Source organism: Centroberyx affinis, unplaced genomic scaffold (genome assembly GCF_046629955.1).
Source record: "Centroberyx affinis isolate AG114_WGS23_722 - 3 ecotype Tasmania unplaced genomic scaffold, CSIRO-AGI_Caff_v1 ptg001273l_1, whole genome shotgun sequence".
In the NCBI taxonomy this organism is placed as follows: Eukaryota; Metazoa; Chordata; class Actinopteri; order Beryciformes; family Berycidae; genus Centroberyx; species Centroberyx affinis.
The window spans coordinates 54311-72133 of NW_027279782.1; the positions used below are offsets into that span (position 1 = coordinate 54311).

General features: G+C 41.7%; 1 protein-coding gene across 1 annotated transcript; it reads right to left on the bottom strand.

Moving 5' to 3' along the window:
* Positions 1–1027: 1027 nt before the first annotated feature.
* On the bottom strand, positions 1028–16873 carry fes (FES proto-oncogene, tyrosine kinase). Its single transcript, XM_071525194.1, has 18 exons — positions 16515–16873; positions 15515–15688; positions 11793–11889; positions 11415–11598; positions 10963–11100; positions 10729–10848; positions 10287–10409; positions 9284–9479; positions 8551–8634; positions 7289–7498; positions 6114–6236; positions 5407–5460; positions 5048–5166; positions 4835–4929; positions 4192–4315; positions 1855–2012; positions 1484–1606; positions 1028–1296 (listed from the first exon to the last, which is right to left on the bottom strand). The coding sequence occupies exons 1-18, from the start codon at positions 16737–16739 to the stop codon at positions 1154–1156; spliced, it is 2490 nt and encodes an 829-aa protein (XP_071381295.1). The 5' UTR covers positions 16740–16873; the 3' UTR covers positions 1028–1153.
* Between the last annotated feature and the right edge of the window lie 950 nt (positions 16874–17823).

Consider the following 17823-nt stretch of genomic DNA (forward strand, 5'->3'; position numbering starts at 1 on the left):
GCAGCAACACATTAGATTCTTACTGAGCAAGACATAGATTATTAATGACTAAGTCTGTTGTACGTCACTTAGATGGCCATATTCTAACCATTTTGTACTTAAAAATGCAATAATTTACACATAGGCCACTAGTACTAATAATTCTGTGTAATTCTTGTCATATCATATGCCTGTATCTGGCCCACTCCCTCTCTGCTGCTACCTCTGCCTTATTATCTTTGTCATCATCCTAATTATCTTATGGGGCCGTCGACTGTGAGCTTGTTGTTGGTGTTGAAACTGGCACATTTTGCTGCATCCTCTTACACTAAAGATTTGGCCCTGAAGTGCAAAACCTCAGTTGTTTTGTGAAATGGTGTTATGTTTTCGGTTTTGTGAAATTGTTTTGTGAAATATTATTGTGTTTTCCGTTTTGTTAAATTGTTTTGTGAAATATTGTTGTGTTTTCCGTTTTGTTAAATTGTTTTGTGAAATGTTATTGTGTTTTGCACTTAAGGACCACCATAAAAAATATTTGAAAATACATTTGCAACATCATGTCATGCCATTTAACTGTAGTTTAAGGAATGAGTAGAAATAATAAGTATAAGTAATTAATTGTCATCAAATATTATATATTCATGTTTAGAGTGTTAAATCTGTGTTTTGGCAAATAGGGAATTGAATCAATGTGATCCTGTCTACCTGTACACACTAAATCTGCTACCGACCAACAAGTACTAAATCTGAACATCACAGCTGTCGCCACCTTCCTCATCTTCCACTTCTTCTAAACTTCCTTCCAACATCTGTGTCCTGTGTAACTCTGAGGATGAGGATGCTGAAGAGGTGATGGCGATTAGGAAGGAAGGTGCAGAGTTGCAGACTGAGGAGGAAGGGAATGAAAAGGAGACAGCACTGAACCGGAAGGCTGCCATCTTTATGCACCTGGACCCACTGCTACTTTACTAGCCATTTCCACAATATAGTGTCTCTAGCAGTCAACAGAATGAATGTGTCGTTTGTCATTTTATTATTTTTCCTTTTATTTTAAATTTTACTGTATAACATTCTGCCGCTTTTTCTGTAATAAAAAAAGGAAATAAAATTACAAAGTAAATAACAAGCAAACAGACATAAAAAACATACACATTCAATCAAAATACTATAAATGTTATGGAGTTTTATGGTAGAGGGCAGAGAGCTCAGCCCGGACTGTTTTGAAAGACGGTCTCTTCTTGGGGTCGTACTGCCAGCAGTTGCACATCAGCTTATAGATCTCTGATGGACAATCACTGGGAGCAGACATGCGATATCCTGAAAGACATCAACAGTTAAAACTTGCATTCAGATGGTCTCTATGCACTGTACACAGCTTCTGATGCATGTGAAGAGCAGAAAAGGCATCAGAATCACTTCAATCATCAAGTTCAGTAACGGAGCATGAATTTGTCTTGATGGCATTTGAAGTTTTGAACTGATACAGCACATAATGTTTCTGTACCTTTCTCCACCTCGTCCCGTGTCTGCTGGTTGTTCATGCTGGTGTAGGGAGTGATTCCCCGGGTGAAGGTCTCCCACAACAAGACCCCAAAGCTCCACACGTCGCTCTCTGTGGTATAACGACCTGAAAACACCAGCAGGGGGCAGCATTGGCAAAGGTGCCATCCCACTGTGACCTCAAGCTACTCTGTGTATACCGTATTTTTCACTATATGCATATTCAGAAGTTGAATTCATTAAGGAGGAGAACTTGATTGAGGTCTTAGAAATAAGGGTCTTTGTCATGTTTTAGTAGACTAAGTCTAGCTGGGGGCGGACAGACACAGAGAGAGATGGAACAAAAGAGTCTCTGCAGAAGCAGATGAGCTGTACCATAGTTCAGGGCTTCAGGGGCCGTCCATTTCACAGGGATCTGTTTTAGCCCCCCTGCGGCAGCATACACACCATCCTCTTCCTCACGGGACATCCCAAAGTCACTGATCTTCACAACGCTCTGTTCTCCCACCAGACAGTTTCTGGCCGCCAGGTCCCTAAAGCAAGACGTCAAGAGACAGAGAGAGAGAAAGAAAGAGAATGGGAGAGATTGAGAGAAGGAGAGATGACATGAGGCTAAGAGACACGTAAACAACATGTAAAAAAAAAAATGGGAGACAGAAAGGGAGGAACAGACAGGACTGAAATGAATGAGAGAGCAGGCATTATGTCATGTCAGGGGTCCCGGGTGTTGCATCGGAGGCAGTTTGACATGCAGCGTTACAGGCTGAGCAGCTAAGAGCAGCCGGCTCTGATCTGTCCCCGCCGGGCAAACCATGCAGCGCTCCTCTAATGAGCCGGGGTTCAGAGACTCAAGTCTTCTGCAGCACGCTGACAACCTCCACTGACACCTCACCAAAGCACCGCATCTGAAGCAGTCACTCCTACTCAACAAATCCTCTAAAACGTTAGAAAAAAAAAAAAAAAAAGAATTTGCGTTGAATTCCTTGTCAAAGGCCAGAGTCACTTTATTTATTTTCACAAAAAAGTGGTTGTTCTACTTAGCACAGCACCTGTCTCTGATCTTTTCAACCTGTTCCCACTCACTATAAGATCCACAGTATATAGAAGCTGTGTCTGTACAGGGGGATCATAGTGTTGCTGTTGATCATATAGGCCAATATTTCTCTTGGCCTGTATACTGTGTATCCAAAGTCGTGGAAAAACTTGTGAATAAGCAGATAACCAGCTATCTCAGTGTGAGATGGGCTTCTCAGTGTGACTTTCATTCAGGTTGTGGTTGTATGACAGCAATTCTCAAAAATCGAGAGTAGACTATTGAGTTATATTGCCACCGCTGTTGAATTCATGATTGTGATGCCATCTTAACTTATCCAGGAAAGACATTTCACATGGTTGAATACAATTTTTTTTTGTGTATATTTAGTATTTCTTTGGCTGGTTTACTTTTTCCCCCAAAGATTAAGGTTATGTGGAGCTAACAAGCAAATGTTGTGCCACGCAATATGGGATTACTGGTATATATAAGTGTCTTTCTCTGCATTTGTTAGCCTTTTAAAACTGTGTTAAGAAATTGTAGGTCAGCCAATACAGCAAATGTCTCCAGCTGCCTGCTCAAGGATGCAAAATCTAGCAGTTACATAAGGGAACTTGTTCATCCCTCAGTCTACATAAACAGTTAAACTGCTAAATCAACATATGGGGAAGTGAAATGAGGCAAGTTCAATTTGGTCTACCAATTATGTGCTGTATTTGGGGAAGTACAGTGTAGCCCAGTGCCAATGTGTCATATGTACTGTTGCAGCTGAAGGCTGTGGACCTATTGTTATGGCAACTATATGTTAATGTGGTGTATGTGTTTTAATATTCAACTAATTCATTTTCACTGCAGCTACCCTTCATGTTAAGCATTGTATTGTTTCAATGTGATTCTATGTGTTTCCCTGCACCTTAAATGCATGATGGCCTTTTGGAGAACTCTAGTAATAAAGTACAATGTCATCTGATCTAAACAGATGTTCCTCTGTGCACTGTTGCCCTTCTTCTTTTATTGCTTTCAACTATGTCTCTATTATGTCTTCCTGTGCATCTGTATGTTTGACCTCTTGTGGTTGAACATAGGAGTGGTTCCCTCTTGTTGTAACACAATTCTTTTTATTTCCCAAAAGTTGTTCTGTTATTTGCTGCCCTTATCTGTTTGGCATTTATCTGTCATTTATTGCTATGTCTTGTTGATTTGCATTCTTTATTTTAATCTGCATGCGGCCCCCATCAAAGTGACTTTTATCAGACCGTCAATGGAAAGAAGAATTTGCTCTTAATCAATCTGGTATTAAATTACATCCTCTGTACAAAGTGTGTCTATAAACAGATTGATTGATTGATTAATTAAGATGCTCTGTTTAAGCTTCCCGCACCTGCTTACTCTCCTTCGTATTGCCATGCTGCTGCTACACTGCTCAGACTGCTGGTTACTGCTGCTCAGTTATTGCTGCTGCTCACCATACATCGTTTCATCATCCCCACCTCCACCCCAGCATCCACCTGTAGGCTCTGATCGTTACTCCCTGCTCTCTTAGGCTAGCTAGGTGCACGCTCACAGGGAGCGACAGGATCAGAGCCTAGACGCAATACTGAACCCTGTATCTATATTTGCATTTGTTCTTAATTATGTGTTTACGTGAGTTGGCAGACTGAAATGACTGAATGACCGACCTGTGGATGCACTTCTTGCTCTCCAGGTACTCCATGCCAGATGCTACATTTTGTGCCATTTTCACCAACATCTTAGACTTGAGACTCTGACCCTCACAGCGCAGGAAGGAGAGAAAATCACCACCTGTTGGAATACACACACACACACACACAGTCTTACTTATGTCACTTTTGGGGTATTTACATAGACTTACATTCATTTCCTGGAGACTTACCCTAACCAAACCATAACCACTACTTGCCTAAACCTAACCCTTACCCTAACCTTAACCTAACCCTAACCTTAACCTAACCCTAACCTTAACCACTGACCCAAAAATCAGCTTTTTACCAATTGGGGACACTGCTTTTGTCCCAAATTGGACGAAGCCTTCCCCAATCAACTGGTCTTAAGTCTGGTTTGTGTCCCTGAAAGTGACTTAAGTCATACCCACACACACACACACACACACACACACACAGCTTGATGATGGAGGGAAAAAAATAAAGTGAAAAAACAATAATCATACACTAAACTTTGAAGTTGCCAGGGTAAACAGGCTTGACTCACTCTATATACAGTATGTATATATATATTTCTTTTTTTTTTCTGACTAAGATAGTGTGGTTCGACAGGGATGCTGTACCCAGTGATCATGTTTACCTTGAATTAGCTCCATGATGATGTAGATGGGCTGTTTCTGTGTGCACACACCGATCAACTTCACAATATTAGGATGGTCATACTGCTTCAGGATCCTGGACAGCAGAGCACAGGTGAGGGAAGAAAAAGAGGAAAGAAAAAGCCTATGAAACTGATGCCGGTAAGAATAAGTCATCAATGTGTGTGTGTGTGTGTGTGTGTGTGTGTACGAACCTGGCTTCCATCAGGAACTTGTTCTTGTGCTCTGAAGCCAGGTTCTCTTTACAGGCTTTCACTGCTACAGGAGTGTTATCAGAGCGTAAACAGCCGCTGTACACCTCCCCAAAGTTACCCTGGGAAATATAAACACACACTAACATTAGCTACAGTGTATCCGGTGAAAGAAACATGTAATACTTACCAGTAATTACCAGCAGTTTTGAGAGACCTGCCCTGAATGTTTAGGAAAGAGTTAAAAAAAAAAAAAAAACCCTGAAGAATGTGTTTGCTGCATTGCATGAATGTGGTGAACTTGAGGCTGAGAACAGCAGTTCATCTGTAATGTTCAGTCAACACATGTCAAGCTCACCCACCCGTCCAATGATGTGTCCCAAGATAATGTCATCATGTTCCAGTACCCACTTGTCCTGATAGGATAAAAATGGAACAATAAGAGACATGGAGCTGTGAGTGTGTGACAGTGTGTGACAAGCAAGAGAGGATAGACAATAAGAAACAGGGGAGAGAGCAGGAGAGAGAGATGTGGAGAGCGAGTTTATGTTTGTGCACATCTATGTGCTCATCTGTGTCTGTTGTGGTAGCGGTGGTGGGTGCTTCAATTTGTTTAATTCATAAGTCATTTTTGCAATTTTGCTATACATTGAATTTGGCCTTTGTTTACCACCTAAAAAACGAATGCATGGGGTCATTTTTTTCAGCACAAACACTGAAAATGTCATATAATGTATCAAAAAAATATCAAATAAAGAAAAATATGAGAATAGGCTGTTTTGTTATCGCCGGCGATAACTGTGACTGTGTGTGCTAACACATGCTGTCTGAGGGTGTGAATGACAGTACCGCAATAATACTCAGCAAAATCCCAGGGATCAGCAATAAGTCTGAGAAACTCTGGGCTAACTCTTCTCTGTTACAGTACGCAAGACACAAAAGACCGAATCATCCTTGTTTACATACACAGAAAAAAGAGAAAGAGCAGTTTGTTTTTTGAAGCTGTGTGTTTGTACGCGTGTGTGTGTGTGTGTGTGTGTGTGTGTTAGTAGTCTGAAGGATACAGCACCTTCAGCACAGGTCTCTTAAGCACTATGTCGGTCCTCTTGGTGACATGTTGACGTGTAGAGACCAGGTGATGTATCAACTGGGGGATGCTGTGGAAGCCTTCTCCATCCAGACGGTACATATTCTACTGACACACCCACAACGCATGTATACACATGCACACACACACACACACACACACACACACACACATGCACACACATGCACACACACACACACACATGCACACACATGCACACACACACACACACACACACACACACACAGGAAGGAGATAAACATCATGAGCATGACTCAAATAACCTGACGGACATCATTTGTTTGCAGAATAGCTCTTTAATTTTGTTTGATTGATTGCTTCTCTGTCTACATGAATTAGACCTGTTGTCCATTCTAAACTTAGACAAAGTAGTCTAAACTATGGCAAGAAAGTAAATTGTTAAATTTGATGCTATGTGCTTCACTTCTCCTGCTGTCAGTAATAGTGTTACAGCCAATGTAGTTCTGTTTGGATTGCAGACAAGATTACGAGAAAGTAGAAACGTGTGAGTTACATGCTCTCAAAAGCATAATCAATATATCAAGTTTTCATATCAATATCAGTGGCCTTCTTACATCATACTGGTGCCTACTACTAAAATGTGTTTATAAAGTGTAATGCAAGTTCAATCATATACACATACTCAGTTCCAAACTTGTACACACACTTCCATGTGTTACATTATGTAAAACACACACAGACATATACACCACCAGTCAAAAGTTTGGACACATCACATTTTTCTTTATTTTGACTATTTTCCACATTTTAGAATAATAGTAAAGGCATCAAAACTATGAAATGACACAAATGACACAAAATTATGCAGTGACCAAAAAAGTGTTAAACAAATCAAAACTATCTTATATTTTAGATTCTTTAAAGTAGCCGCCCTTTGCCTTGATGGAAAGGCAAAGGCTTTGGAAAGAAATTCATACATAGGCATCAACTTCACTACTTGTATTTGTCTAAGAAACACATTTCAAGCATTTAAGCCTTGAGATCAAAATGGCTTTAAGATAATGAACATAGTACAGTCAAGGTGTGTCCAAACTTCTGACTGGTAGTGTACAAACAATAAGTATAATGTGCGGTGTACTTGCACCACCGCTCTGTTCCTAAGCAGATTTACTCACATCAGTCCTCTGAATGAGGAAGTGCCTACAGGAGCCGGTCCAGTGCACGGAGAGGACGTACTCCTGTTTGCCCTGACTCCTTCTGATCAAGAAGTCTCCGTCTTTCTTCAGCAGCTCCTGGACCTCCAGTCTGGGGATGACTCCGTGGTACCAGTCCTGCTGCCCCAGAGGACGCTCCGGCGCTGGCGCCGAGCTGAGGACTGGGAGCACCTGGAGGCAGGGAGGAGGCGAAAACAAGATGCTTTAAAGCTGACATGAATAATGAAGCAATGTTATGGAGTCTGAAAGTGAAGAGAAGAGAAGAGATTTTAGAGTGATTCTACATGGATTATACATGGATACCACAAAGTAGTTTAAATTCAACCCACACCGCCCTACATGCCTTAAGGGCATCATAGAGAGGGAGAGGTGGTTCACACTTTGCCCAGAAAAAACAGCAGTGATTTTGGTTTCAAGATTCTGCACAACATAAACATTAATAAAATATTCTCTGCTCAAGTGTAGCTTTTATAGAGCCACTGATACAGTATATCCATCCATCCATCCATTTTCCCCATACTCGCTTATTCCTGGGGTATACAGGGTCATGGGGGTTGCCTATCCCAGCATGCTTTGGGCAGAAGGCAGGGAGATACAGTGCATACAAGATCAAAATTGATTATTCTGACCAAATGAAAATTGAGAAAATGACTACAAGAGGCCTTTTGCACGGTTGTGTGTGTGCTACCAGCTGTCAGGGATGATAAAGGGTTGAGGTGTAAACCGGCTGCCTGAGAACAGAAGTAAACTTGATTTTAGGGCAGGCAGAATTTGGAAAGTAGTAACTTGACCGTCAAGGTTGACCTCGATGTGTCCCGCAGCGCCTTCGAGAGCACAAAACTCTGAGAAAGCCCACGGTGGCTGAGTGAGCTCAGCCTTGGAGAGGCTGTACTATCAAACTCTGGCACTTTCACCAAAACATGATGAATTGTTTGTTGTGTGATAGGAGATGTCAGTGCACAGAAACAGGAACATCGGTTAACGTTTGGGGCAGGAAAGGGAAATAGTGATATTACTATTATTGATTGAAGTGTTTATTTTTGTGTTTATTTTGAGCCTATTAAAGCATTCTCCTTCCTTTTATTTGTAACTAATGTGACGACTCCAAAAAAAACAACACTATGATGACATACAGTATATAACCATCAATGTCCACTTGTGTTTATCATTGTTGAAGATTAGGAAATGATTGTGTCCTGATTGTAATTCATTGTATTTCTTACCTCGTTTTTGGGCTTAAACAGGCCGCTCAGATTGTTAATGATCCCGTCCATCCTGAGGAGTTTAGATCCATTTCTCTCTTGCTCCTGAAAAAAAAGTGTTGTTTGTCATTAAAAACCTATAATATTTGTATGTTATGTTGTACTGATTTTTTTTTTTTTTTTATGTGGTAGGTCCAGTTATGAAGCAGAGCCTGGGCAGATGAGTTTTAAACAAAGGAAGCTATGACAACTCTTTTTTATGGGCTGAGTGATTAAAATTTTTTTTATTGTAATGGCAAGCTGATAATTTAGCAAAGCTGCCTTCATCACGGTTATGTCGGTGAAATTGAGAGAACATACACAGTGGTTGGTTATATGTTAATGAGGTTTGCCCGCTGGTTCGTGAGCAACATTATTTTTGTTCTGACTGCCATAGACATCACTACAGAACAATAAGAAAACAAGTCTGGTAAGTATTTTGTCATACTTCTGCTTTGTTATGTTACCAATGGACACCGTGAGCATAGTGTTTATTGACTTTATAAGGCACCAGTGACGGGTTTGGAGGAAGCACAAAAGGCAAGACTGGTTTTATGAGTTTATACCTAACATGACCTCTTTTCTCTTCATACCAAGACTGGCTTTATGACTTTATACTCAGCATGACCTCTTTTTTTGTGAATACCTGGCAGATTGACAGAATGAGTAAATAGGTTAGGAGATAATAAAAGACAATGGCAAAGAAAGAACATACACTGGTGCTGTTGGTAGAAACTGAGGTGCTGTCCTTATCCAGTCGCAGGGCAGAAGGGGGTTCACCAGACCCCAGCTGGTCCAGCTTCTCCTTCAGCAGCAGCCTCTGGGCCTCCAGCTTGGCTCTCACGCCCAGCGAGAGAGTGACCTGATGGCGGCATTCCTCTAGCGCATGTCTCTTGCTGAACTGGTACACCCTGGCAGTGCGGAGTGGCAGTACGTTAGCATCCACTTTCTACTTAGCCTGCAGGCGGCTGTAAGTCTATAAAAAACTGCTTTGTATAGCGATGTTAGGCCTGATGTTAGCATGACATTGCCTGCCAATTTTGTCTTTATAAAAAATCTAAATCCTCTTGCAAAAACCAGTCGCTGGGTAAAAGTAAGCTTTACCCGTGACAACATTTTTTGATTGACTGCGGTGGCAGGGTAGAAGGGAACAGTGTACTACAGCAATGAGTATCCTTTGCCAAAAACACCATGTTTCACTGTGTGACATTTCCTCTTGAGTAAACAGATTCTCTACCAGAGGAAGCACTCTGGCAACCTAGTCAACCTAATATGTCACTGTTAATTTACAAAGTGTTTCTGCAAACCCATGACTAACCAGTGACATGCTCCCACCCCTCCACCACCACCACATACACACCCCAGCTGCCCGTAAAGTTAGTAACTTGTAGCTAATTACCACAGTGTTTCCACTTGTCCTGCAGGAGCTTGTTAATGACTAGATAACTCCCACAGTGTTATGAACCTCTAACACCTACAGACTGCCTCGTAAACCAAGACAAATGAGAGGAAAACGCTCCATAACCCTGACCTTATCACTGTATTATAATTCACAAGACGCATTCAGTTATTGCCTCCTGAAATCACAGACTAAACTTTTCCTGATGGGAGGGACTGCCTAGTTCAGCAGTTTGTCTCCACAGTTTCCACAGCCCGCATGCTTTATACTGACAAACCAGAGCATCATCGACTCTGGCTTGCGTCTGCGGTTCGCTCACCTCTGGCCCTTCTTGACACCTTCCTTCTCTGCCTCCAGCTGCAGCTCCAGCTGGTCGACCGATGCCTGCTGGGAGCCCAGAGCGCCGGACAGTCCCAGCAACTCCTCCTCTACTGCAGTCAGTCTGGGAGAAGGAGATGGAGGGGAGGGGGGTGTAGAAACATTGTGAGGGGAAGAAGTAAGAGATGTAAAACAGGCAGCGGGAATAGGCAGGAAGAGGGTGAAGAATGAGGAGGAACTAGTTTAGAAAGTTAAAAAAAGAAACTGAAGTTGAGGAAGTTGATGTGAGTGCTGTGTAATAATCACAAAGACAAATATGTAGCAATCGCAAAGGCAAATATGTCTCCCAGATGAGATTGTATGTGTGTGTGTGTGTGTGTGTGCACATGTGAGAGTTGTGTACTCACTCTCCATAGAGACTGGGCAATCTCTGCTGTACTCACTTGTGCTGGATTGCCTCAAGTGTGAGGTCGTTCAGTTCGAGCTCTCGAGGATTTAGCTGCTCGTTGTCTTCCAGGAGACCGCAATCAAAATCTACACAGGCAGGGATCTCCGCCACAGACCTACATACACACACACACACACACACACAAAAGTTCACAGTATCATTGCTTTCAAGTGTAGGTCTTTATGGTTGTGTGGTTGACGTCTGCAGGGAGACGCTTGCGGCTGTCTACCTGTTCTGGTGGGTGAAGCTCTCGTACTCTCTCTGAGGATCGATGGCCGTCAGAGCAGCAGATATTTCCCTGTGGATACGCACCACTTCATGGTGGACGAAACTGGAGATGTCGAAATACTCCTGCAGGACCTCCTTCCTGGTTCAGAGGTCAGGGATATCGTGCACATATGTGCTGATGTTAGCCATAGCCAAAACAATCATTTAATGTATAAACTAACAATGAGAAACTTGTGTGTGAGGGAAAAGAAATCAGGTGACAGAACTTAATAAAGGCGATGATGGGAAGACAGGGTATGAACATCGTAAGCATTAACACTAATTAAATGTAGCATTAATGCTAAATAAAAGTACTTCTCAATCTCATTCTTTCTCTCTCTTTCATACATAAAGACACACACACACACACACACACAGTCGCAATTCGCCACATTCTTACACATGTGAGCTTACAGTATCAGCACCATCTCCTGCTGCAGGGTCTGAAGCGCTTGGAGCAGAGCGGGCTGGATCTGACTGTAGTGGTGCTGATGGTAGACCTGGGCCGCCCGCACAGACAGCACATACTCATTATGCAACTCATGGAGTCTCAGTGTTGCCTTCACATAACGCTCCTTTGCCTTGTCACGTTCCTTGTCTACACACACACACACACGCACACAAGCAGGAAGGAGATAAACACATTATGCCATGACGGAAATGCACACCAGATCAGACACTGTATGACAGATAATTACAGACACAAGTGAAGACAGAGTGGGAAGGCCGTGCCCGGCCGTCAGACTGAGAGCGATTCTGTTTAGGGAAGTGAGCGGTATCAGGAATTTTCACCTTTACTAGCCTCCTGGTACTTCCTCTTGGCCTGTGCTGCGTCCTTTGCAGCCTGTCTGTAGCTGCTCTTTAACCTCTCCAGCTCAGTCTGGGTCACCTGAACACACAGCAGCACAGAGTCAAGCGAGAGCACAGACAGTATATAACAGACACCAGGCAGATGGGAGAGGTCATAGAGCATCGTGGACTGTACAAGATGGAGGGCTACAGTGGAGTTCAGGCCCCCAAAGAGAAAATGCAGACAAGCTGAACGGAAATGGAAAAAGGATCGTCTGGTGGTTTCATATCAAATTATGAAAGAACTAATGTCTACCTATCAGAAATCAATAAAAGAAGCCAGGTCCTCCTATTTCTCAAACATCATTACAACAAACCGCCATAACCCCAGAATTCTTTTCAAAACCATTGAATCCGTAATTAACCCTCCTCCTAGCAAACAAACTGAAGCCACCCCCATGACTTGTGAGCAATTTTTATCCTTCTTCACAAGCAAAATAAATGAAATAAAACTCCAGATTGGTCATGCCACCGGTCATGTCACCGGTGACCTTTCTCCTTCCCCACACTGCAACCCCTCTGCCTTGCTCAATAACTTTGAGGCCCTTTCACTGTGCACTTTAAAGGACACAATAGCCAAATTAAAGCCTTCATCGAGTCCTTTGGATTGTATGCCTGCCAGATTTCTCAAAGAGGTTTTTAACAGTGTTGGTCCCACTATTTTATCGATTATAAATAGCTCTCTGTCCACTGGCTGTGTTCCCTCCTGCCTTAAGCACGCAGTAGTGCACCCACTTCTTAAGAAACCGGGCCTTGACCCTGCCGATTTGAAAAATTTTAGACCCATTTCCAAATTACCATTTTTGTCAAAAGTTTTAGAGAAAACTGTTTACTTACAGTTGATTTCTTGTATCAATTTGTATGATATTTTTGACAAATTTCAATCAGGTTTCCGTGCACGTCATAGCGCCGAATCTGCTCTCATCAAAGTGACAAACGACCTTTTACTTACAGCTGATGCCGGTGATTGTTCGATTTTAATTCTTCTGGATTTGAGCTCTGCATTCGACACTGTGGATCACTCTATCCTATTGGATCGCCTTGAAAAGTGGGTTGGCATCAGGGATACTGCTCTAGACTGGTTTAAATCATATCTATCAAACAGAACTTTCTCAGTAGTCATGGGTAATGCCTCCTCTTCTGTGGCCCCTCTGACCTGTGGTGTTCCCCAAGGCTCCATCCTTGGCCCCTTGTTATTCTGTATATACATGCTGCCACTGGGACATATCATAAAGAAATACAAAATCCAGTACCATTGTTATGCAGATGACACACAAATTTATGTCCCATTAAAAACCATTGAAGAAGGCAATTTTAATCATCTTTTATCTTGTCTGTCAGAAATAAAGTCCTGGATGTCCCAAAACCTTCTCCAGCTAAACGAAAGCAAATCTGAAATAATTCTCTTCGGTCCCCCAAAGTCCATCCCCATTTTACAGAAACATCTTGGATCCCTATCTTCAAATATCAAACCTGCAGCCAGAAACCTGGGTGTGATATTGGACAGTGACCTTTCATTTGATAAACAAATTACAAACGTTGTTCAATCATGCTTTTATCAACTAAGGAACATCTCAAAGATCAGGTCTTTTCTCTCTCGGCCTGATCTCGAGAAGGTCATCCATGCTTTTATTTCATCTCGTTTAGATTATTGTAACTCATTGTATTCAGGGTTGAGCCAAAAAACCATCTCGCGCCTTCAGCGGGTACAAAACGCAGCCGCTCGGCTTTTAACAAATACTAGAAGACAAGATCATATCAGCCCTGTTTTAGCCTCTCTTCACTGGTTACCAGTTAGTTTTAGAATTGATTTTAAGATTTTACTGATCACCTTTAAAGCTCTTCATGGTTTAGCCCCCAGCTACATTGCTGAATTGCTGCTCCCCTACGAGCCAGAGCGCAGCCTCAGATCCTCGGGCAGGGCTCTGCTGGCTGTTCCTAAGTCCCGGCTCAAGACTAAAGGTGACCGGGCTTTCGCAGTCAAGGCCCCTCGGCTCTGGAACTCCTTGCTGGAGGATCTGAGGCTTGCAGAATCAGTGACATCTTTTAAATCACTTCTCAAAACATATCTTTTTAAAAAAGCCTTTTATTAATTCTGGCACACCGTTTTTGTTTTTTGTCAACATGTCTTATTTGTTTTATTATCTTATCTGTCTTATTTGTTTTATTATTATTATTGTTATTGTCTCTATTGTTGTTTTTTTTTTATTCTATTCCATTTTATTTCTGTACTATTTTAATTGCCTGATTTTATTTGCCTCAGTCATGAAATATCCTGTTGCACCCATGTAAAGCACTTTGTGACTTTGTTTTGAAAAGTGCTATACAAATAAAGTTTATTATTATTATTATTATAAAGTTTATTATTGATTCAAGTCATTTACATTATAAAGAAAATGAAAAACGGTTATCAAATAAAATCCTTGAGGAACATATATTCACAGCAGAGAGAGATTTGTTAAGTTAGAAACAGCCGCTTGCCACAGTGATACTAACTGCTTGCCCCACTTGACACAGGAGGAGTCCAGATATGAGCAACTGCCTCTCACTACTGAGGCAGCAAAACATCCGGGGGGGAAATGTAGCAGGAAGTGGTCTGACCTTCTGACAAGAGACAACAAGACGTCCTGGTGACAGAGTACCACAGAACTGCACCTGATACTGCATTGTCTCTGACATGACCATTCAACTGTCATTAAAAACATCAAAATCTGTCACATTGGACATAATCAATGCCATTTGAGCTGAACTGAAAAAAAGCCCTTACCCAGAAAATAAGCAAACTGCCTGCCAGATTGTTTATTATAAACCAATATAGATCGCTGAAAATGAACACATCATTTGGCCAGCATAATTGGGTAATAAAAAACCCTGGGGAGCACCCGGCAGTACTAGATAGCATCAAAATACATTTGGTTACCAAACCGGTTTCCAGTCTATTGAGTTTCATTTCATTTGACTGCTGTCTATTAATAAAGCCACCATTGCAGTGTTGTTCTGCATGTCAAAAAGGGGCAGCTAGCAGATGAAATACCTTAGAAAAATCACTAAATAGATATTAGCATTAAGCCTATTAAATAGGATTTTTTTTCACTCTTTATTGTATAAATAATATGGGATTTTGTATAAATCATTCTCTGTCTGTCTACCTTTCATTTAAAAAATACCTAAACATCCAAAAAAGACAGAGGTAGAGGTGATGGAAATAAGCAGTGGAACAATACAAAGTGAATTCTATCATTGCTGCTCAACTTGCCATTTTGAAAGTCCAAGAAGCATTGTAAAATGAATGAAATATTTCTATCCACTGGCTGAGATATGGAAGGTTTTTCAGGTTCAGCAGGTTCATCATTGGCCAAAGAAAATTTACAGTCAGCCAATAAATGTCCCACCAAAGTGAAATATAGGTTTACGGAGCATGGTAAAAAATAAGGTTGCCCATTTAATATGAAGAGCAGTGTAAATACAAAAAGCAGTGCTCAATAGCCCAGGCTCAAAATCAGCCATAAGAATCAGTACAAGAAACGTTTTATCACAGCTGTTTAGTTGCTTGATAGCAGAAGTGTGACATATTTGTTCACATTAGTATTTATATTGTGGTAGTATGCTTAAGTGTGTGTGTGTGTGTGTGTGTGTGTGTGTGTGTGTGTGTGTGTGTAACACACCTTACTGAGCTCCTGGCTGAGCAGGCTCCATTGCTCTGCATAGGTCTTGCGGAGTTGCTGCTTGTCTCTAATGAGAAGTGTCAGTTTGCTCATGGGACCATCCAGTAAATCCTCAGACCGCTTCTTCATCACCTGACTCAGACTCTCTGTCTGAAAGACCAGCACGCCCCAAGACTGGCAGGGACCAGGAGGCCAGCAAAGAGGGAGTTCAAAAGGGAGCAAGGTAGTAAACGGAGGGGTCAATAATGAGGGGGTATAAGGTGAAATTCTAATAAAAAAAAGATCTCTACTCCTCTTTTGTTCTCAATCTCAACATTATCAAACACAATAGAATTTAAATAATAAAATTAGGAATTAACAATAAATTCATTATTTTTGGCATTGATTTTTGGTATTTAATAGTATCATGCAAACAACGATCATTTTACACTATGGAAATTGTAAAACTGGTCAGGACAGTGTTATTGGAAACCAAGACTTCAGTAAAAACTTAAACCTCCAGAGTGTTCCTGAGCCCCTCACAGAAATGAAGGAAACTTACAGATTTGCTTTGGGCTTGTTTTACTATGCACTGCTCACATAGGAACTATATGTGAGCAGTTGCATTGCATCCAAATGCACAAAATCACTCCTAAAGCAGATTCTGAACACGTACTCGGGTGTTGTGTGGAATTTATAGATTTTGTCCATGATGCTGATTTTTTTTTTAAAAATCTGTTTTTTAACCTCACCTTAATTTTGAAACAAAGCATGTTTGGGATGGTTGACATTCTCTGATTTAACAAACAACAAAATGATCAGGGATACACTGTAGATCTTAAGTTGACATGGAAATAATGTTAAATTGAGACATAATTGTGTCTGTTCCAAAGAAGAAGCTGAAAATCTAAGCCACACACGTTCTGCACTGTGCACTAGTCTTCCAGATTTTACTGAAATACCTGATCAGTGTTGGGGACTTTGATCATTCAGCAGTAGAACGATCTAGTCTGAAGCTCACCTTGTTGAGCTGGCTGATATAATCCAGTCCTCCGCCAGGCTGGGGCCTGTCCAGTCTGTCCACCATGGCAGCCATCTGGTGCAGCTGCACTGAGAACTCCCGCTCGCTCTTGGCCCGCTGGCCCATCCACTTCTTCATGATCTCCATCAGGTGAAGCTCTGAGTCCAGCAGCCGCATGAGAGCTGCATGCGCTTGGGGGCACCGAAGGTCCTCCGCAAACCCCATGTCTGTTCTGTAAGTAGAACCAAGTCAGGACCGACACAAAGCCACTGAACCTCTCCTTCCTGTCCAGGACCTGTTCCCCACTGAGTCCTCTTGTTCTGTCAGTAGTATGGAGACAGAACAGTAACCCAAAGTGTTGAAGCAGCTACTGATGACTGAGGCAAGTTAAGTGTGAGTGACCATAGAAGCTGAGAATGGGTTTCACTTCCCTGAGAACAAAAAGAAAGTACTTGATGTGAGGCAGCACTTCCTCATGTGTGCACAAAACTGTGTTAAGCTCATAACTGTGATGTTGGTGGAAGTAGGACTTCAGAAGAACCATAATGCTGAAATGCTGATATCAGAAACCTAAAATAACCAACTGTCATAAAAGTACAAAACCCATAATGTGCAGGCTTATTATAAATGAGGCAAGAGCACAAAAATCAGATTTATCAGACTGCCTGAGGCAGCAGCTAAGCAGGTTGTTAGAGCAGTGGACAAGAAAAAATAATGCTGCCAATGGTCTAGCACTGCATGGTCTCCAGGTTTTGACAGTCATAACCTCCTAAAAGCCTGATGCAAGCTGCTGCAGGTTTACTACAGTACAGTGAAGCCTGAGCTACTGTAAATAGATGAAAAAATGACTTTTTGAAGATACATGCAGGTAATTCTTTACTTTGAAGTATGGCCAGTAAGTTGAAATCTTTTCAGGGTGTTTGACATTAAACAGCATATCTCTCCTAGACAACAGGATAAAGGACATGGAAATTGCTGTTGATGTTTTTTTATGCACAAAACACAACGTTTTGCAATTTCTTCCACAGTGCATGAGAGCTCAGTGAAAACCCAGTCTCAGTTCATTACTTGTATTTATGACTTGGTTGGTGTTTGGGTGCAAACCTCCCTGCTGTAAATTCATTGGCTTAATTATACCAGTCATGCATCACCAAATGCACTCATTATACACGCTTAAGACACAAAGGCATAAATATATCTTCCAACACAGCAGTGCTAAGATTGGTTTTGCAGACCATAAAAGAACCAAGCCAACTCTGAACTCTCAGTTAATCTGTTTAGTATTCTACATAACCAGGCCATACTAAAA

Excerpts from the sequence above, each read along its gene's own strand:
- fes (XM_071525194.1), bottom strand. The coding sequence starts at position 16,739 with ATGGGGTTTGCGGAGGACCTTCGGTGCCCCCAAGCGCATGCAGCTCTC. Across the intron at positions 11,890-15,514 it reads TCAGCCAGGAGCTCAGTAAG|GTGACCCAGACTGAGCTGGA; the intron begins GTGTGTTACACA and ends CTGTGTGTTCAG. Across the intron at positions 9,480-10,286 it reads GGTGTCAAGAAGGGCCAGAG|GGTGTACCAGTTCAGCAAGA; the intron begins GTGAGCGAACCG and ends CCGCACTGCCAG.